The sequence below is a fragment of the Pteropus medius genome, unplaced genomic scaffold (genome assembly GCF_902729225.1).
Source record: "Pteropus medius unplaced genomic scaffold, Ma_sr-lr_union100, whole genome shotgun sequence".
Lineage (NCBI taxonomy): Eukaryota > Metazoa > Chordata > Mammalia > Chiroptera > Pteropodidae > Pteropus > Pteropus medius.
In genome coordinates, this window is record NW_024341894.1 from 3,542,015 (window position 1) to 3,564,955 (window position 22,941).

Below are 22,941 nucleotides of genomic sequence, written 5' to 3' on the forward strand. Positions count from 1 at the left end.
TTTTTTTATATCAATGTCCCAAGCCACAATACCTGAAATATGACAAGGAAGAGGTTCTTTTGTTCACTTTGAGCTGATTCCACTTTTTCCTGCAGTCTTTCTATTTGTTCTTCAAGAGCCCCGTCTTTCCTGTCACTGCTTCTGTCATCATCATCACTTCGCTACAGAATGCAAAGGAACAAAAAGACAATGCCATTTAGAATCCCAGTGTACTGAATCCCGTCAAGTAAGGGGAAGGATTTTATTGTCTGGTTAAATTCTATCTGAAGACTTGTATTCTGTAGGGAAAGTATTCCATCACCTCAAACATGCATACATCTATCTAAAAGTGGCACTTGTCTTAGATAATGGCAGTGGACATGTTTGTTAGAAAGCAGAAGTGGTTTCAGGGAAGAAATGTATATCACATTTTTTCTTTCATTTAAAATGAAAACAGCTTTGAGCACTGGAAAATATCGTTGATTCTTATTATTCATCATTGTTATATTTTCTAGCCATTGCTAGAAATAGAGGGTTAGGTTCTTGAGGAAGCCTCCTGTCACGTTTTCATAAACTGATCAATATATAATCTTGTTTTGTGTTTCTATTTAAAGATATTTAATATATATGTCTTATAAATAATTATACACAGTATTTCTTTATACTAAAATACTAGCTGAGAAGGATTTAACATTTCCCTGACCCTCAGTAATGTGACTGTAAATTTCTTTGGCTTTCAGCCTCATAAGAATGCTGTCTGCTATAGTTTTTTAAAAAATTGGTCATCTCAAATCCATAAATTTAGCTACTTTTCCATCTTTTCCATAGCTTTATCACACACTACAGATGTTACTTTAATACCTGATAGATCAGCCTCACCTACAGATTGATGAATTTCCTCTTCCTTTTTCTGGGTGTATATTGTTGATTCATGAACACTTGAACTCAGGACCAACAACACTAGAACTCATGCCTGGACAAAGCTTATCTAACACATGTATTTTTCCTGTCAGGCACATCATGGCCTTGTGCCTAGGAATGCTAGACAGCTCTTCAGTCCTGTGCTTGGGGGCTATTTAAAATAGTGAAATCAACAACAAAAAGCCCAGCAAACAATGTGAAAACAAAAAGCAGAAGCATGAAAAATATGGCACTAAATACACCACATAGAACTGAAACAAGAAGGCAAAGCATTGCCTTGTTCAACCTCAGCTGGGAACAAGCCCACTGGGCAACTCAAACTTTTCACTGCTCTGCATATGTCTGCAAATGACCAGGAAAGCATCATGAGTACTGATTTGGGGATTACCAATAAATTTAAGTAAGTGAATTTGTAAAAATAGAACCTGCAGATAATGAGGACAGATAGTATATTCTTCTAACTCCACTATTGTATTCAACAAAGTAGATGACCAGTGAAAAAATCAACAGTGCTCTCCAGTCATTAATAACTGACCATTTCAGCAGTAACAATAGACAGCTTGCTAATCCTTCATTCCCAATGGGACCATACAAAAAAACTGGGCATGTTCTTAGGTAGCCCAGGAGCCATAGGCTGCTCATCCTTGTAATAATTTAGAACTGACATGTAATAATTTACAGCGGGTTAAGACTGCTGGCAATGGTGGGCTCAATATACCTGTTAACACCTGCAGCTCACCCTGAAGAACTCAGAGCATTCGTTTAAGTGGTTTTTATTTTTTTAAAGGTGGAAGAAAATCAAGGCATGATTACAAATAAGGGAACAGGCTGAAAAGTTATGTGACTTGCCCAGTGTCACACAGCTGGCAAGTGGCAGAGCCAGAAACTGACTCCAGCTGTGTTCTATATTAAGGTCCTTTTAGCAAGAAGGTAGGCATCACCAAACCTAGAAAGCCTATTTCTTTCCAGATAACACTCTACTGGTAAGGCCCCACCTATGAGCCTCTTCCACTCTCCAAGCAAAATTATCAGAATCCCCAACTCTTTTTACAGAATTCTCCTTTAATATCCAATACATCACTGTTATGAGGTCTGCCTTATTATGTTCTAGGCTACTGAGTATATATGTCTTTTCCCAATATCACACCAAGGCAAAGTTCTAGAGTACCACTGCCCAACAGACCTTCTACAATGAGGGAAATGTTACATAAATCTATATTGCCTATCACAATAGCCACTAGTCACACATGACTATTGAGTACTAGAAATGTGGTTAGTGTGGCTAAGGAACTGAATTTTAAATTCTGTTTAATTTTAATTTAGGTTACATGGGGCTAGCAGTTACCATATGACACCACATACCTAGAGAACGTTAGGGAATGAGGGAAAGTTTCTGGAGTTTGACAGACCTGGGTCAAATCCTAGCTCTGTCACTTATTAGCCACGTCACTTTGAAAGTTATTTAACTTCTCTGAGCCTCAAATTATACACGTTAAAATGGGGGTGACACCATTTACCTTACAGTATTATAGTTCTGTGTGTTTATATACATGTATATTTAAATATATATGTATGTGTGTATGGAGATTATAGAAGCACTTGAACATCTTTAGCTTCATTAAATTTGTTTTCACCTTCTACTCTGGTAAATATGTATACTGGAAAACACCATCATGAAGAATACCAGTACTGTTATACTTATCACAGAATACTTATCGCAGCTCACTGCTTCTCCCCAAAGTGGCAAAGTACTAAACTTAATAGAAGTACTTTGTAAACCTGAGAACGAGTGCTCATTCCTCCTCACAGTACTGGTGAAGCGGTAAACATCAACAGTCTTCTCCCTCTTCAGCCCTGCCCTCCTTCCCTTTTGGGAATGGCAAACATGAAGCTGGTGAACTATGGAAAGTAAGGTTTGTGGTTTCCTAAACAAGTCCTTCCTCTTTCTCTACTTCTACAAATAGCTCTGCATAATTTGGCCTCAGAAGAAATAGGCTCCCATGACGGTAATGAACATTCTTTTATGAATTGACACAAGACTTACCCGTTTGTGTTGCCTTGCGAGTTTCTCTTTAGCTTCTTCCAGCTCTTTCTGGATCTTCAGAACATGTTTGTTCATTTTTCGAATTGTGGAATGCAACATTTCCCAAACAAACAATCTTAAAGAAAAACGGCATCTAGTTACTACTGTATGCTAAACTACACATATAGAAAAGAAGACCTCTCAACTTTTATAATCTACTCATTTTTTAAATTTCTATCTTTTTTGTTTTCTTTTATAACCTACTCATTCTTAACGTCTGATGTAGCCTTCCACTCTTTAGGCAGAACTAGTATTACATCTCCAGCAACACTACCTGTTAGATTCAGGTGAGCTTCCTGAAGGCAGTCCTGGGTCTTGTCATTTTTATTTCCATTCCCTACTAGGTACACATTGAAGGTATGTGCACATACATACTCATTGAAATAAAATGACAAACTATAAAAAACATCATTAACAACAAAAGTACATGTTTTCTAAATTTAAACACTAAGCATTGGAATTTTCTTGAAATGGAAACCTAATCTGAGGCTCATCTTACATTCTTAATACTATTTAGTATACACACAGCCAATATTCTTGGAACATTTAAGAAACCCATTAGTTGATAAAAGCTATCAACTGCCAGATTTTTAGGAATGAGATAAGTATTTAAATATCAGCTACCTTAACAGCAAATTGCTAAAGTATCAGTGCTTTACAATGTTTGTTGCATAAATATTTTTTAAAAGTGATAACTACCTTCTGTCTATAAAGTAGGTCTCCTAACCCCAAGAAAGCAGAGAACTTCCTTCTACAAATTTTGACCTGGATGATAGTTTAAGTGGAAGATAGTAAAACAATCTGTTTATAAAACTCAATGTCGAAAATGTTAGCGGACAGAATAAAAGAGCAGAGTAACTCTGCAAGGGATGGTCAGAGAAGGCTTTGCAGTTAGAAACAGTTGAGCTTGGTGTTAAAGAACAGAACAGCAACTCTAGAGCAACGTACCCAATCAAGAATGCCTGTGTTTCAGCTCTGGCTCTGCACTTAGTCGTGTGACTCTGGCCAAGCTACTTAAGTACTCTGCAACATTTTTCTATTTTGTAAAATATAGACGATAATGTAACCCCATCTACGGTGGTAGTGTGAGGAGTAAATGAGTTGCAAATGTAAAGCATCCAGGACAATGGCTAATGCATATTTGGGTGGTCAGTTTTCTGAGTTTGCAAATCTGAGACTTTATTTTGCTTTCATTTGTGAAAGCCAATTTAGCTGGTATGATAATCTTAGACTGACCCTTTTACCCTAAGAACTCAGTTTATTCAGACCAGGGTCCTCTGCCAGATACAATGAAGAGGACAAAGGTTGTAATGGATTTTTAAGCCTTTGCAAGTATTTTTCTTTTGTTTCCTGTTTTGTGTCAACTCCTATCATTCTGGTCCTGATCAATTATAAAGACTGGGGACTTAACTTCATGGATAAGAACCAAGCTTAAAGAAGTCTCTTTCCTTTAGGGGGGAAAGGGTCTAGAGTAATCTTCTGCATTAAGTCTAGGATTTTTAAGACTAAGGTGAGACATCCCTTCCCCAGAAGCATCTAGGTGCCCATCAGGCTTTCCTCAATGTCTCCAAGGATTATACTAAATCTACTGTGACTGGTTTCTCCCAGTTCCTAGTGTGCATTCAGGTCCCCAAATGGAGCTGGCACTCTTCCCCATGTCCCATTGGCTGAGACCGTGACATACAACCTGACCTTCTCTCCTAAGAGTCTAGATCCTTATCAGCATTTTTACTTAACTGGTTGAGTCCTGATTCAACTTACATGTGTGCCCCTAAGAGACGCTGTGACCTGACTGGCTGTCTATTTCCATCGTCCCAGTATCTCTGTCAAGTCTAATCCTACCAGACTGGACCATTGGTATTGTAATATCAACCTGGTTTAGACCAAAATTTGAAGCTCATGTATAAGAAAGCACACGAAAAACAATTGTGAGAGAATACAAACTTTGTAAAATAATCCGTATTACCTAGTAAAGTCACGAGATAGTTCTGAAGAGAAGATCCAATTTGCTACTGCAGCACAGTCGACAATCTGTGTACGAATCATCTTATCTACTAGTACAGCAATCATCTACAATGAGAGAAGATTAGGGTAAACCACACTTATGCATAGGCCACATAATCCCACTGCTACAAAGTAAAATAGGAGGCTTGTGAATTCATTTTCAGTGGCTTTGGAATGATCAATCTGACTAATAAGTCTTAAAGATTTATTCTGCTCTCTGCTTGGCTCTGGTACTTCTTATAAGAATACTATAATGCCAGTAAAGACTGAGCAAAAAGAAAACCTCTGAATGGTAACAACTTAAAAGAAAATTTTAGATAATACATACAAAAATATACAATTTCCATTGAACCTAAAATTTAAAAATCTAGTGTTATCATAAAGTCTTAAACATACTCTAAAATTTACTTTAATGCTTCTTTATAACACATGGTATAAAAACAATATACTGAGGTTGAGAAATCTGGAGCTTGTTTATGGAAATTGGGTAGACTAAATAACTACTTCCTACCCAACTGGCAGACTTTTTAAACAAGTATTTAAAATGTGTTAAGATATTATAATCCCAAACCAAATCATAATACTTGCTCTTTTAAAGAATGAATCAAACATCATTACTTCCACAGCACTAAAAAAAAATTAAAGTTAAAAACATTCTCATAGAGTCAAATTTAATGTTCTGCAAACTAAAAGAATGGTAATAATGCCCTATTTTTATATTTATACAATCAGAACCTCAACACTTCTAATTAAATAGTTTTTACCTGTGGATGGTTTCTCCAGACCTCAAACATAACTCTTAGAACATGTAACTTTCCTTCATCACTTTCAGCTAGGGTTTTGAAGACTTCATGAAACCTTTTGATAGTAGGGGGGAAAAACAGCATATATAAACTTATTTGTTAAGCATTTTAATGTTTCAAAGCCTTTTCAATGTTACTTAATTTATAGTGTAATACATAAATGCAAAATAACCAAATGTTAACCATTAAGAATATAAAAGGTATGATTAGGAATTCATAGTTTGTATGGAATTTGTCACAAAATCTTAAGACTCTTAAAATACACTATTTTTAGCCCATGACTTCAATTTAACCTGTATCTACGAATAGGTGAGGGCTAAGGAACTGTCTCTAAACATGGGTGATGTATTCTGACTATACCTTCTGTGGAAACCCTGTAAGTATCACGGAGACTTGGAAGTTGAGATGGGCTGGGGAGTCCAGTTTCTCTACTTGGCTGGAGGAATATCTATGTTCTCTTTCTTCAGATGCCAACTTTTGGGTGGCTCCCCCAAAATGTAGTCAGCTCTCATTTCTGCTTACCTTCCGTCAGGAAGATGCCTAGACAGGGTGGGAGCTTCTTGACTGTATATATGACTGCCCTATGGACCCAAGTTTTTCACTGGTTTCTCTAAAGGTCTATATGAAAAAATATATATTCCATGTATATATGTAAACATACAGACTAACAGAGCCATAGGACAAGGATTTTAGCTACTGCAAACTAAAACCCATTGCATCAAATTATATAATACTATTATTAAGATCTTCATATTCAACTATTTTAGGTAAAAATTACTATATTGGTATTCACCAAGCAAAGTTCTAAACCCTAAAGAAAGGGCGTGTGTTCTTGTGGCACTTACTTTGCAAGAGCACTAAAGGAGTGGCTGAACGATTTGGCTGCCAAGTGTAGCAGAGTCTGCATGAAGACCTCTATTTTCAATGGGTTAAAGCTGAATCCTTCATCTGAAAATATTCCACAGTAAGACAGTCAGGAAAATGTAAGTATAGCAATTCCTTGGTCCCTCATCTAGAATGCTCAACAGATGGCATGTTCACTTCCAAATACTAAGACATTCATGTAACATCTTTGAGTATTAAGAGATGATAAAAAGACCATCACTGATTTCAATACTCAGAATATAAAACTAAACTTAATTCTTATTTTTTGGAGAGTTTCTCTGATCCTATGTGATCCATTTATTTTACAAATACCACAGAGATTTCTTTGTTCATCTCTCTCTATATGTGGTGGCAAGATAACAAATATATTAATACAAAATAACAGTAAACCCTTAACATTTAAGTCTATCTCCTAAGATGTCTGACGATGTCTAAATTTAATACCAACATTTTGACTTACGCTTTCTATTTTCTCTAAAACTGTAAGTTTCTTAGAAAAATCCAAACAAAATCCCAGTAATAACCCAAAGACCATTAATGTTTTATTTTTAATTAAGTCTTTTTTCTACACACACATCCTTATGAATGGATCTAACAACAAAAAAAACTTTTCCTGAAATGGTTACCCAGTTGTCCCAGTAGACTCTCATCTGTTTTACTGATTTGTCTCTCTCTTGTGCCAATACCACATTGTTTTAGTTACTTTTCAATCTACGTTTTATATGTGATAAAGCAAGTCCTTCTCATCACTTTTTGTCTTATTGATTTATTGATTCAGGTAAACTTCTAAATAATTTTTCCCATTTTCTCACTCTTACCCAGAAAAAAATCTAGGGATTTTGGTTGAAATTACATGGTATATACTCAATGTTATTGTAATAGTTTGATTTGAAGAAAAACATCCAATTTTATGATACATGAAGTCTTCTCATTCAGGAATCTCTAAAGCAAAAGCAGGGAATGCTTAAATTTTTTTGAATGGTAACAGTATATTTTACTTTGTGTATTTAGTTTACATACTTAGTGGGGATGTTAGGATCTCTTTTTACGTAAGGGAGAAAATACCTGGGTTCTAGGAACTTACAGGCTGAACAGGCCAAATGAATACATTGCTTTATGAGCATCCAATACATTTATGCTTTAACTTGGCTTATACATAGTCCCACTCAAGAAATATTTCATTCCCTTACCATCGTCATCATCCTGGTTAGGATTTGGTACGTCTTTCAGAATGCTGAAGATTTCATCATTGGTTGCTTTACTTTTAAAGGCAACAGCTAAGCAGAGGGCAACCGAATGTCCAGGAAGAGAATCTAACCACAGAATGGGAGGAGGGTAGATCAGGTTTTAAGACTATTCTTACAAATAGTTTAATAACTGAGAAACTTAAAAAAAAGGTTCTTTTCTTTCAAAATATAATATTCTTTATCCCAAGATCACTGTTTAATCTGTATAAGGATAACCACATGTGAAAGTTTAATAGGTCAATGGCTTTTCACCTAAAATAAGGCATGAGATAATTCTCTCTTCAATATTTCCTTAAGACACTTAGCTAATTGAAATTCAAAGTACAAGGGGTGTTGTGTTGCTCTTCCTTGGAGGTGGGGGGTGCAGGGAAATGTGGATATAGTTACAACTGTCCTTTGACAGTTCTCAAATCCTTAGGCTTCTATAAGCTGAAAAGCCGACAGTATATTTCTCTTTCATTTTTGCCAATTTCCCTTCCACCTCCCCTCCTCTTTTTCTGAGGGAGTAAAAACTAAGTTGAATAAGGTGAAGGCTATTGACATAAGATAGTTTTGCTTTTTTCCTTTTCTGAGTCCATACACTTGAATCTACATAAGCCAGATGCTCATGTACTGTGACTCCACATATTTATTATTGGTTACTATCTGTCAAGCCCTTCTTGTGTAAAATTTGTGTTAGTATATACTATAGGGCATTACCAGAGCAATCAGAAATCTACTTTTAATGTAAGGTAGACAAACAGGTAACAAAGACTATCCAGACAGAATATGAGTTACTAAGCACTTGGAATTAATAGTCAATTACAACAGGTCACACGTACTAGGTGCTTTTTCCTTGAAAGTGGGAGAGAAAATAAGTGACAAAAAAAGAACCCCTGCCACTGAGGAGTCTGTCTACATTCTAGCTGAGGAACCAAGATTCACATAGAAAGCAGCCAGAGAGCAATAGAAAACTGGCTTGCCAAGGCTGAGAAATGTTACAGGAGTCTTTGAGAACTGCACCTTTTGGGCCAGACCCTTGAGAGAACAGGGACCGGATATAGAATGGGCTTTCCAAGCCTGGGGAAAACTAAGGCAAAACCAAGAACCAAGAGGATGGCCAAAAGAAAAAGGAAGTGGGCCTACTATATAGAGGACAACGGGGGAAGAAACGACAAATAACAAAGCAGGAACAACTGTTAGGAGGGCCTTAAATGTTAGGCTGGGTTGTTTCTATGGGGAAAAAAGCAAGCTCGACGTTCAACGGAAGTCTGAGCTCTCTGACAGCAAAGACTGTATCTTATAATTCTGAGCCAGTACAGGGCAGAACTCAAAACCTGGCACCTCTAAGTCCTCATTAAGTTTTGCAGTTTAAGGAAAGCACAGTAGTTAAGAGAGTGGCTGCTCAGCGAGTAAGCCTGGGTCTGAATCTGGGCTCTACACTCAGAAGCAATCTCACTAGGGCTTCACCTCTTTGAAGCCATTTCCTCACTGTAAAATTGGTATAACATACCTATTTCTGAGTTGTTTTAAGGATTAAGTGATATAATAACAGGAAATGTACTTAGGACTGGGACAATCTGACTTAACTTCAAGGAAAACAGGTCTAGTCCGAGGTATAGGTGGAGAATCAGGAGTGCAATATGAGAAGGCAAGGGAGAAGAGTAAGTTTCAAAATACAAAGAACCTACACAACAGGAAATGGAAGGCTCAGGGAGGAGCCATGTTTACAGCTATCTGAAAAGACTAACTTGGAAAAACTCCCCACCCAACTTTCTACCAGTAATCACCAAGGTATACTTTACCTTCATTAAGTGTAAAGCACAAAATGACATATCAAATTGTAGTCCCTCTGATCTATACTGCAATCTCAGAAATGATGCGACCAAAGAGTAAGAAATCCATATTTAAAAATTTACTTCTAAAGGCATAATGCTGGTCAAAATATAGTCTATGTGCACCTATGTTCCCATGCCTGAAATGATATCGGGTGATAATCAATTCAAGTAATTTCCATTACTATGACAAATACACATTCCCATTTTAGTAAGTTCTAGCTATAAATTCATCTTGTTATGCTTAGTAGCATATTTACAATAATGTCATACTTACAATAACAACATTGAAAGAAAAAAAATCACAAGCCAGTAATAACTAAGTAGATCACAGTGAATCTTCAAAATGACAGGGTAAATAAAATAGTGGCTAATAACAGATAACCTTTCAAACAGAGAAAATATAAGCCCAAGAAAAGAAAAAGTTCACTTTCTCCACCTTAAATAATTGACATCAGAGAATATTTGCATTGATAGTTTTTGAAGACAAAAGGATTTTATCACTTACTGCTACTTTCGTCTCCATACTTGTAAATGCAGGTTGGGTTTGCAGGACATAGAGCTGAGAAGGTAGGAGGAACAATATCTAATATACGCTGATGATAAGACAACCTACAAGACAAATAAGAGCCTCAGAAAATACTGTTCATCAGTTCCATTCATCAGTAACATCTAACTTACCCAGAAAGTCACAATCTCCAACACTCTACACTCAGCTGACAACCAAGAAATAAAGAAGAAAACTAGTCCTTTAAGCTCTGTCTATGCCAACAAAGTAAAACTCAGACCTTTTTCAAAATCTACTAGTTTGCACTGAGGTGTGGGCCACTGGGTCCACCAGCCTGGTGGCCAAATATGTGGGATGGTGACGGTGGGTGGAGGAGACAGTCTCTGTGTTTGGGAGAACTGGTTACACTGTAGCAAATAAAAATACACTAATGTGTATTTTGAGGCTAATGGGAGTCTCATTCTTGAAAAGGTATCTGGGAACCATGGCAAAGGGGAAGGCTAGAAAAAATGAGATTCAGGGTTGGAATTATTGGGATAGGTGAATATAAAAATATTTATAGATCTGTATGTGTGTGCATATATTCACCACCTTTGTCCATCCAGAGGGCTTAGAACTAATGACACTCTACTAGCAATAAGCTTATCAAGTGTCCAGATCTTGATCCCTAAATACCCATACTCCACTACTAGAAACTTGGCTCCTTGAATAAAGAGATGATTCCAGAGGAGGGGCAAGAAAATACAAGATGAGCCTGGAACACCTTGTGCCAGAAATAAGGAAAAGCTCAATGAATGGAGGAAACATTAAAAAGAAAAAAGGACATGGCAGCCACTATGTGCTCCCAATGGACAAATCAGAGACAATTTGGGCATCGAAATAAATAACGGCAGTTAATGGACTACAACCCACTGAATGAAACAGAAACCTATTAGTCCCTACTAATACATAAACACAGGAATAAATGGGTGAAAAAAAGAAAGCTCTTACAGTAGAATGCCAACTAACGAATGTAGAAAAGAATAATGGAAAAAGAGAAACACCACTTGGTAATCATCAGAGTGGTGGTAGATAAAAGTAGGATTTATCAGTGGTGCTTGGATGAAGAATAGTATATGAATGCACCTTAGAATGTCTCCCACAAAATAGTCAATTACAAGGGGAAAAATGGTAAATTGAAGGTGGAGAGACCTGGCAGACACTGACATGACCAGGTAATCAAGGCTGACATCTCCAGTAGTAGGATTCAGGTGCCTCTCGATGTTATGCACCAACAATGCAAGACTTGAGTCTGGTCATGAGGCCATAGCAGGGCAACCCGAGAGAGGCCTAGATTCTTTAAAACTGAAAAAGACATGAAAAGTAGAGAAAGAATAATAACTGTTTGAGACTGAAGAATTGAAGAGAATGATAACTAAAAGCTACATGTGTTCCTGGATAGGATTTGGGCCAAAAAGAAAAAAAGACATTTTTGGGATGGCTGGTTGCATTTCAGCAGTATGTGTGGACTGTGTGTGGTAGTATGCCGTACCATCTTTGAAATTATTTCAAAGTACATTTGACCAAAAAACAAAACAAAACAAAACAATACAAAACAAAAACCAAAACTTTTTGGCTGAATTCACACAGAATCCAAATGTCATGGTTGTCTAATTTTTTCAGCCCAAATCTTGACTAAAAAGTAACAAGGAAGAGAGGCAGGTATTTGGATTTTAAAAATGATATTCTAGACATATATCACAAAAGCTGAGAAGAGAAAACTCCTCCCACACAAATTAAGGACCTAAGCTAAGGAGAAAATATAAAGAATTTACTTACCTCATACATTTTTCTAGAACTTCTCTTACAAACTTTGGTTTAGGACTTTCAGGATCTTGAGTAAGACAATCTGACCTAATGAGGAAATGTAGTTTTATAAGTTCTTAAACAGAATCTGTACTTATTCTAACTTGTACTTAGCTACAAATAGTTTCCTTCTAAATTATTTCATTTGTATGTATAAATCACACACAAAAAACTAAGTAATTCAGACCATGCAGACTGCTTTTATGTTATAGTTTTGAATATTAACAGGATTTACTTACTTTATTTATTACGGTAGACTGCAGAGAAAGGAAAGATAAAATGTAACACCACTTACCAATCTTCCCAGCTCCAACGGAATTGGAAGTTACTTAGATGATGGGAAAACCAATTAATAAACCTATACAGAGAAGTGGAGGCAGGAGACAGAAAAAGACGAATGGTTGCAGTTTATACCAGGTTCCTTTGTAATCCTTCAGATAAATACAACCCTATTTTATAGTTAAGTGAAAGAGCATACATTCCTATCTACAGCTGTATCTTCTGCCACTTTTCTTACCCATTTTTCTGTAAGTCCTGTAACTCATCTTCTACTTCAAAAAATAAATCTCCTACTTCACTTATTCTAAAAGTGTTATCCTTTTTAAGTAAATAATAGCTATAATCTGAATGCCTGTTTTATGCCAGGCACCTTATATATGTTTACATAATTTAATTCTCACAATAACATCTAAGGAATGCATTATTTTCCCTATTTAACCGACAATGAAACAAAGGCAAAAAAAAAAAAAATGAAACTGCAGATAAAACATTTTATAAATGACAGAGCTGAATGAAGTTAGTCTCTCATTATCACACTGTGCTCTTTTCACCAAACAAAATATACCATCGCAGCCTTCTTTCCCCTAAAATTACATCTGATCTAACTAGATAGAGATCACATTAGTATACTGTAGAATGCTGTGAAGTTGGTAAGAGCCTAATAAATATTTGTTAAACAAATGGCATAACTGAGATGCCCAACATAACTGATAGTTTTATTAGTCTAGGGAAAAAAATTAGAAGACAACGTTTTTAAAGCATGTCCCTTATGTATCTATAATTTTGATCATTGAAATTAGTCAAAATAGGTCAATAACATAAAACAGCCCTTACTAATAATTTTCAGATATAGAATTTGAACTATAGACATGAAAGATGCTGGAAATTGGAGAAATATTCAATATCTGTTGATCTGATTTGGGAAACTGACAGAGGTAAGAAGGAATACCAGCTAAGAAAGGTGCTATATAGACCTCATCCAAAAGCAGGCAGTGGGCATGCAATTACCACAGCTATAAAAATCCAATATGGTCTTTTATTTAAACAGTCTTGAAGCTGTAGTTATGTAGAAGCTAATTACTTTAGATGTTGACACTATAAACAGAAGTACATACATATGTTTATACATAATAAGTATTAGACTCTGCTTCTACATAGAGGTTAGCATAAAGCTTATTTTAAAAGCTTACATAGCCAATTACAGAGGGAAAAGTATAACTATACCAAAGCACCAAACAAGTAAACAATGAATGGAATTAAAGAAAACCTCAGCACGAGCATCATTATCATACTGAAAGTTAGACTAGAAAGTGTAATGTTACATTACAACAAGTATGAGTTTTATTTTTATACGAAGGATTATTTTGGGGAGGCAAGAAAGAAAAATCAACTTGAAAGTTCTTAACAAGGCAAATGTTTTGCTGATCAAATTATTCTACAAAGTACAGGGAGTAGAAGCTGCTAACAACCAGTACAGAAATGAGGCAATTAGTATACCTGTCTACGCAGGTAGTATTCATTGTGTCCAAACGCATATATAGCATTTCAGTTGCCTGTGCAAGCTGTGAATTTGATAAGGAAAATATTCTCCACTCTCCTTCAAAATAAATGGTGATAGAAAAAATAAATAACAAATGAAAAATAATGTTGAACATCTTTTCATGTAATTCACCTTTTTAAAAAAACAGCTTTGAGGTATGAGTGACACACAAAAATTTGGTGTGTATACACCCGTGAAATCAAGATAATGAACATTTATATCACCTCCAACATTTCTTCATGCTCCTTTGTAGTCAATTTTTCCTTCTCCCTCTCCTCACCTAAATCCCCAAGCAAAATATTGGTCGGCTGTCACTGGATTACTTTGCATTTTCTAGAATTTTGTGTAAATGTAATCATATAGTATGAATTATTTGTTTGGCATCTTTTAGTCAGCATAATTACTTTGTAATTCATTCATGTTGTTGCCAGCATCAAAAACTTATTCCTTTTTATTATGTAGTATTTCATTGTATAAGTATAACACAATTTGTTAATCCATTCATATACTGATGGATATTTGGATTGTTTCCAGTTTGGGGCTATTACAAATAAAGTTTCTATGAACATTAATGCCTAAGTCTTTGTAGGGACTTGTGTTTTCATTTCTCTTGGTAAATACTTAAGAGTGGAATGGCTGGACTGTATGGTACATATATGGTTGACTTTTAAAGAAATGTCGAACTGTTTTTATGAAGTGATTTAAACCCACTAGCAGAAATATTTACTAACTTTTTAAAACTAGGCCAAACAGAGTAAGTTTAAAAACAAAGGAAAGGATACAACTTGGGGTAGAGAGCCAGGCTGAAGTTTGCAAAGTTCAATGAGAAGTGTCGTATACATCACATCAATGTGAGGGGGTGCTGGAAGTTGAAACAGCTCTGCAAAGATCACCTACAAAAGAATCAGGAGTCAGAACTCAATTCGACAGCTATCTATGCACTTCTACTATTAAAAGACCATACATTCTCAATATAAAACTCCATGACATTTATAATGAAAAAATTATTTTTAACCTTTAGAATTATGCTCTTTAAAACACGAAGATCTATAATACTATAATGAAAATTTCTCCTCTCTATAACTCAATCAAATAAGAATATGCAAATATTAATGCTAATTTGATACTCCTAGAGAACCATACAATTAATTTCTCACTTTGGAAGTATAGGAGTTGATTTACCGAGGGACTCACAGACCCATCAGTTTCATTCTCATAAGCAGTAAAAAACTCTTATTAAACTAGGATGAAAAAAGTCATTCCACTCTGCTACTTAAAACTGGTACCTAGAAACCTTTTTGATAATCCAAGACTTCTTTGCCATGCCTCTTGTTAGGAAACTTGCTTCCACCTTCCCTATATTATTTGTGGACTGCCTACCTAGAATTCTAAAGGCTGATGTGCATTCCTTCCTTTGACTCCCACCTCAAACACTTTTGTACTTCATCATAACTTTCTACACATTTTGCATATTTAAAGGTATGACTTATAGCCCTCATTTCAACTGACATGTCAGTGAGTCAAATTCAGAGCCCAAGCTTACTCTTAAGAGTTGAAAAATAAGACAGAAGCAGTACTTTTAAGAAAGCACACAAATGCACTATAAAGTGAATCTTAAATAAAACATAACTATGCTCATGAGTATTTTAAAATAAAGGAATATGCAATTGACAGTTTGACCTATGTGTCAAGTGAAAGTACTGGTTATTGGGACATAAACCTCACAAGGTGTTCAAATATACTACTTATATCATCCTTCTGTATTACTTAATATAGGGTCAAAAGTACTATCTATTCTTCCTACTTCCAAAAACAATTGGCTTTTTTCATTTTTAATAATAAAGATTCATATTTAACCCTACCTTGTGATACAGGGAATAATATACTAGTCAGGTGTCTGCTAGTAATAGGAAGCCAGAGAAACAGTTAAAAATAGGTTATCTGCCTAAAGTAATACAATACTTTAAAGTATTTAAGCCACTTATACATCTTTTAATTAATTGGACAATGTACTGACACACCTAGAGGTAACTTACATTATCCATGATAACTATCCATGAATGAAGACATACTATATAAATAATTTATAGGCAACTCAAAAGTCCATTTGGCTACTGGTTTCAACCTCCTCTTTTCTCTTTACTAACATGGCTAACAGAGCACCAAAAGAGACAGCAAATTCCTCGCTCCTCTGTTAACTTTCAGTACCTGACAAGTAGCAAGAAAAAAAAATAAGCCAAGAGTAGATTATTCTTTAAGTCAACAGATTCTGAAACTTAGAAACACGGTCCATGTGGAATGCATACCTCAACTATGTGGTAGTTCAAGGGGATCTTGTTCTTCCCTGGATAACTGACCAGCTGTGCAGCACTATAAAAAATGTAACTTAAGTTAAGTATATAAAGATACATGAACAATCAAATAAGCAGTTTCAAAAGCAGTGTGTTTAGATATAAAGACACTTTTCTAGAATGTTCTAGATTTCGGTCACTTCACTACAGCACAAATTATTTTGTCTACCACAAGGGAATTCTTTAATGGGCCCCAAAACTCCTTGAAAGATAAAAAAGAGTTTAAGTAATAATACTAAGGACGCATATTAAGATCTACTAACTTAAAAAGTTTTAATAGGGTAGACCACTCTCCAAAGACTTTTCACCCTAAACTCTAAACCAAAACTTTCCAAGGTTTAAGAAAATATTAAAAGTAAACTTTTCCAAAGCTAGATGTCTAAATACATAACAGAACTGTTAATAATCACACTAAAAAGAGCTTTCCATTCAAGTTAATCTGTCCATAGCATATTGCAAACATCCACATAAAAAAGCCAGCATTGCATGCACATTACTATACAGCACTACAGTACTACAGAGCACTCAGAAAAGTACTATTCTGAGGGTGAGGGGTCTCAAGAAAGCAAAGAAGAATGGTCTTAGCAAGTCGGGATGTCAGGAAGAGTGATTTTCTTAAACTCTTAATATATATTTTGCTCTTATCAAATTATCAAAATTGCTAACTTTTCTCCACTCTAAAAGTAACATAAAAAGAATCTTACCAAGTCTTCCTTTCCTTCCAGTGGGACTTAATGATGCAGTGAAGATTCTCTTCTATTACAAATCTTTCCACTGAATGACTCCCTGGCATTACAGGACCCTGGAAAGAAAACCAAATGTAAATACTACAGACTTAGAAAAAATATTTTCTTTCATTTATTCAACAAATATTTGAGAGCTTATTATGTTTCAGACACTATATTGGGTGCTAGGTATAAAAGCTCAGAAGTGTGAAAGCTCTATATTTTTAGCAAACTTTACTGTCATGTTAACTTATATCCATGACAGAATTAGTGTCAGCTGCAGTCTCTTCTACACATCTGACACCATACTATCAATTGCCCACCTCAATTATATGAAACAAAATAATTTTTGTATATTATTAGCCCTACACGGTTTATTTTTTTAAATAAGAGTGAATTACTTCTGTAATACACATAGAGTGAAAATTTTATTTCAAACACGATATACAGACATAAAAAATTGTATATGCATTGAAAGTATCCATACTATATTGTTTTTAAAAGATTAAAAAAAACATTATCTACACATTATTTAATTCTTTAAAAAAGTATGTGCATAGCAAACAGGTTCAGTTTGTTTTTAATAACTTAATTACTATTGTAGACTGCTGATAACTTTTACTTTAATCTTCAATTTTTATTTTAAATAAATATTTTTTCTAAGGCCAGAACAAAAAAAAACAATCCCCTTCAATTTGAGGGGAACAGATATTTTGTATTTTATGCTCTTCTGGCAAGAATGATGGGCATATTATAGAGGCGACACCAATTAAGTATAAATAGTACAAGATAAAACAAACTTTGAGGTCTCATCCTAGTTCCCTTGCACAGAAATCCAATCACAAAGATTCTAGTCTCAAACATAAATTAGACTCTCAATTAGATACACCTAATTAGACCACTGACTAAAAAGCATTTTATTATATATGGAATATAGGTAAGTAGGTAGCAAGTTGATAATTTCTTATGTATAACCAATTATCTGACAACTTTTTACTCTGAGATAGATCATAATTGTTAAATTTCCACTGGTCATAAGCAATTTATGGTAGAACAGAAAAGAGAAGAAAAAGAAAACTCAAATTTGACCTTGGATGGTAATATTGGTTCTTATGCCAGTGGTTCTCAAATGGGGGAAATTTTGTCCCTGAGAGGGGATATCTGGCAATCTCTGGAGACAGTTTTGGTGGTCATAACTGATATTTAGCCTCTAAATCCTACTGGCATCTGGAGGGTAGAGGCCAGGGATGCTTCTAAGCATCCTACAATTCACAGGACAGCACTCCACCACAAAGAATTATCCAGCCCAAAACATCAACTGTGCTGACCGTGACAATTCTGCTTTATGCTGACTGGGATGTACTAAGCAACAAGTATGGTACTTCAGCTAGGCAAGTTTCTATTCAGAATGAATCTAGAAATGACTGTGCTTGCTACTTGGCTATTAAAGTTAAGACAGACATTCACATGCAAAAGTATAAAATAATAAGCATAGCTAAAATGCAAATTTTTATGCTAAATATTAATATCAAAATTATATATTTTAATTGCTGAAGTATAATGGTTACCAATAACTTGACTTCAAAATAAAGAATACATATATTTAAAAACTATAAAATCAGCTCATACTCATCTTTGGAGTTTTTAAGTTGAAAATATTTTAAAAAATAATTACATAATATCAACAATAAGTTGTAAAGGTTAGAAATGAACAATCTCTAAAACTGGGTATTTTTCTTGAAAATAGCCTTAAGAATAATAGCTAAAATTATTGAGCATTCATCATGTATTGCACAGTTTTATACACTTACGTGTATTAATAACTTAATCCTCATTACAACTTTATGAGATACTATTATTATCCTACTAGGAATCTCAGGTAGAGAGGTAAATAACCCAAGACCACACAGCTAGGATCTGACTAAACCAGGATTAAAAACCAAACCAATCTGGCTCTTGAAACCTACTCTCTTACATTGTACAATGTGCTTTCTTACTCTACATACACATGCTAAATATAGTTTCTTGCATAATGAGGTGATCCTGTTTAAACCATTACCTTCACTGAATTAAATCGTTAACTTCATTACTATTGATCATCTTAGATAATAAACAATTCAAATTTAAAATGTATCGCAGGCAAATCCAAACAAGATTAAATCACAAGTACAATGCAACGCAGGCCCTTTGACAGGGACTTTTTAGTTGGTCACATACCTCGGGATCATCTGTGTAATCAAACATTCTGAAGATGACCCTTGGCATTGGGTATACTGAATCCTCAGTGTGAGGAGGTGGTGTAAAAGGAGGCAAATTGTGCTGCAGTGCTTCACATAGGATGCTGTCAAAGGCAAGATAAGGTCTTAGGATGTGCCGCTCCTGCCAGTGATCCTTTTTCAATTTCTGAATCTGGGCCCACAGGCAATCTAAATACTAAAGACATTAATTTTTAATAATTAATATATATTTGGAGGCTAGAAGAAATACCATATTGAGCAGACAAAATCAAAAATCACTACTTCTAAAATACAGAGTACAAAAGTAAGCTAACTTGCTATCAAATATACTACAAGAGAATGGTACTAAGTCTTTGTTTTAATTTATAAAGTCTATCTGTCTGAGGCTGTTACTTTTTACATTTTTCCAATTGGGCATTTCGATAAAAAAAAAAAATTGTCAACTGTATGACATCTAGAATCCTCTAGAACAAGGAATGTTTTAATTACATTCTAACATTTATTAAAGCTCCACTATCTGCCTAGGGCTGTGAAGAGGTGGACCCCTGATATGAACTGTGGAAACCTAGCTGAGGTATACAAATTGAATGATTTAAGTACATCACAGAGATAAGAATCTACTCAAGAGCTGACTGTGCTTGTATCACAAAAGACTGTAATCAATTTACCTCCTCTTGTGGATGTGGTTTCTCAGCAGTCCATACTTGTAACATGGGCATATGAGTCTTCTGGCGTCTTCTAAAGATAAAAATGAAAATCTACATTTAGGTTTTTAAAAACATAAAAAGATGTTCAGTTGCTTTCTTAATAAAATGCAAATTAAAGCAGTGAAATAACTATCATACTGGTAGGTGTAACATTTTTGATAACGTACTATATTATTGAAATCTGGGAGAATATGCAGTTTCAAACACTGATATCATCTCTTTAGAAGATCTGGAATAGTATAATTGCTTTGGAAAACAATGACTAAATCAAAATTAAAATTGTTAAGACACTTCAACATAGAAATGCCATTTCTAAGAATTCATATCCCCCACAAATATATTTACACATGTACGTACACAAAGACATTTGTATAAGGATATTCATCGAAACACTGTTTATAATAGCAAAAGACTGGAAATAACCTAAATGTCTACCAACAGGAAACTAAAGAAATCATGGTATGTTAAAAGAGTGGAATACCATACAACTGTTAACATGAATAAGGTAGAGCTGTATGTTTTTATGCAACAAATCTTAAGTTATATTAAGGGAGGAAAAAGCAAGTGAACAGTGTATATACTGGACTACCATATGCATAAAAAAGGAGAAAGACGTGTACCAGTACTCAAATAATAAGATATTTGTATTCTTTTTATTTTTATTCTTTGGCAAATGGCTACATTTTTTTAAGAAAAGAAGTATAACTTTTCAAAAATATAAAAACATTTTAAAAATCTAACATTTAAAAGTAGTTTAACGAACTAAAAAGTAGATTTCTATTTTTAGACCTCTTTTAGCTTTATTTGTAATTTACCAAATAGATATTAACACTATCCCAAGAAGTATCTATGGATAGAAAATGAAACATAATAAAATTATTCCAAAAAACTTAAGGGGACATAAAACCATTATCTAGCTGCTGGGTAATTATGCTTAAGTTTACTAATAATGCCTATTGTTAGTATTAAAGGTTAAGGACCACTGTTTTAAGGACTTGGTTTAGGATTAACTTATATGAAATAAAGAGATGTTCTCCAATTGTGGAATAAATTAATAATAGAGATGTCCAAACCTCTCTCAAATACTGTGATTCAGCTGGTCTGGGGGCAGGGGTTGGAGCATATTTAAGTACTACAGGTGATTCTTACGTATACTAATATCTGAGAACCACTGTGTTAAGATATTTTATGCCTTTCACACATGGATAAAAGCGGCTTAAAAGCAGCTATGTTACAACTCTTTTACACGAAAGCAGTAAGCAATATATTTGATTACTCTGGGGTCTCAGTAGGGGTATGAAATTACCTAGAGAAAGCCTTAGGGAACTCTACAGCTTATTTTTGAGAAATGCAACTCAAATAGTATTACTAACAGATAAAATATAACACATTTATGATATCACTAAGATATCTTTTACCTAAACAACAAAAAGAACTATGAGCTCTCCCCTTACTTAAGATAGCTTTCAGTGTTGGCAAAGATACGGTCCATTTCTGCGTCTTTCTTCTCGTACAACTCCTTTCCAACCCAGGGCAAAGATGATAGAAATGCATACACATACCAATCCCGTCGCACCTAAAGGATTTTTTAAAAGGTAAGTTTAAAGTGTTAGTTAAATTTATTCATATTGCATTTATTCTTAAATGAAATAAATCTATGGAAGCTATTTAACAGGGCTTATATAAGACATCTGGCTCATTCAGAGCATTTCTAGATATTTTAGTTTTAATCTTATTAGACAGAGTGATTTAAATTAACATATAGATGTCACAAGAACTCACCAGTATGCCAGTTGACTTAACTTTTAGATATTAAGAATTTACAGCATGATAATCTGTTACCTTTTGTTTTTTATTACTAACTGAAAAATTTCTGGTACTATATGGACATGATTCAGTATAAGGGTTTTCTTACCTGAGGTACATCTTCTTCCTGAGTTACACTTACAAAATTTTCAAACATAGCAACCATTGATGGGGCTGCAATGACGTGACAATTCACAAGATCAGATAAAAAACGAACCTGTTGGGGAAAACAATTTTTATTAAATCAAATATCCCTTATAATAATTACAAAACAAGCAATCTTGTAATGGTTAAAACCACAAATCTGAAAAACTAAAGCCTGAGGGCCAAATCTGGCCTGCTGCTTGGTTTTTGCACAGCCTGAAAACTAAGAATAATTCTTAGATATTTAAATGCTTGGAAAAAACCTAAAAGAATATTTCATGATTTGTACAAATTATATGGAATTCAATTTAAGTGCCCACAAGTAAATTTTTAGCCATGCTCATTTGTTAACATACTGTCTATGGCCACTTTTGTGCTACAACTGCAGAGCTGAGGAGTTGTGACAGAGACCCTATGAAGGAAAGGAATCTGTACATTTACAGGTTTTCATTACATACTCTTAGAAGAACCCAGACTATAATATTCTAGCTACTTCAAACATTTTTCCTCTTTGGCTGTGAACAAATTTTCACTGGACTATAGAAATGAAAAGTTCTGAACAGATATTTATCGGCTATCTTCTGTGTGCCACTGCTAAGAACTATTAAAGTCCTTGCTATATGGGAACTCAGAGTCTAGTGGGGCACTCTCAATCCAAAAGGATGACTTCTATACTAAAAAGTAAATAAAAACTGCTGTAGGAACAGTGACAAAGGGAGTAAGGGAAAGTATCATGGAAGACAACTGGGCTACATTATAAAGGATGTGTAACGTACTCCTCAAGTGGAGAACAAGGGGAGTAGTCTAGGTAGAGGGGTTTAAACACAAGGTATGTTCAGAGATGTGTAAGTAATTTTGATATATGGCAGGCAAGGATAGAGAAATAGAAGGTGGCAGGCAACCAGGAGTGTCAGACTAAGGATTCTGGACTTACTCTTATAGCCTGATGATGAGTGTCCAAACTTTGACTGTGTACTCAGTAAAAAAATTTGATCGCTTACCTCCAACAAATGTATATATTTTTATAATATACACTGGCCCACTGTCATTCTATGTATTAAGT

The 22,941-nt window shown here is 34.8% G+C and overlaps 1 protein-coding gene across 3 annotated transcripts in view; it reads right to left on the reverse strand.

The window, feature by feature from the left end:
* Positions 1–22,941, reverse strand: part of NCBP1 (nuclear cap binding protein subunit 1) — a 35,109-nt gene that overhangs the window by 2,009 nt on the left and 10,159 nt on the right. For 2 of the 3 annotated variants that reach the window (XM_039856147.1, XM_039856153.1), the window contains 17 exons: positions 21,844–21,951; positions 21,383–21,504; positions 19,890–19,959; positions 19,202–19,417; positions 16,964–17,061; positions 16,215–16,278; positions 14,691–14,801; positions 13,866–13,930; positions 12,385–12,447; positions 12,063–12,137; positions 10,245–10,348; positions 7,866–7,988; positions 6,636–6,738; positions 5,752–5,845; positions 4,950–5,053; positions 2,945–3,059; positions 33–161 (listed from right to left, as the gene is read on the reverse strand). In XM_039856147.1, the coding sequence (XP_039712081.1) occupies positions 33–161; positions 2,945–3,059; positions 4,950–5,053; positions 5,752–5,845; positions 6,636–6,738; positions 7,866–7,988; positions 10,245–10,348; positions 12,063–12,137; positions 12,385–12,447; positions 13,866–13,930; positions 14,691–14,801; positions 16,215–16,278; positions 16,964–17,061; positions 19,202–19,417; positions 19,890–19,959; positions 21,383–21,504; positions 21,844–21,951 (1,764 nt within the window). Of the gene's footprint in view, positions 1–32; positions 162–2,944; positions 3,060–4,949; positions 5,054–5,751; positions 5,846–6,635; positions 6,739–7,865; positions 7,989–10,244; positions 10,349–12,062; positions 12,138–12,384; positions 12,448–13,865; positions 13,931–14,690; positions 14,802–16,214; positions 16,279–16,963; positions 17,062–19,201; positions 19,418–19,889; positions 19,960–21,382; positions 21,505–21,843; positions 21,952–22,941 lie in introns of those variants that run through there. The other variant, XM_039856157.1, reaches the window with a different exon arrangement.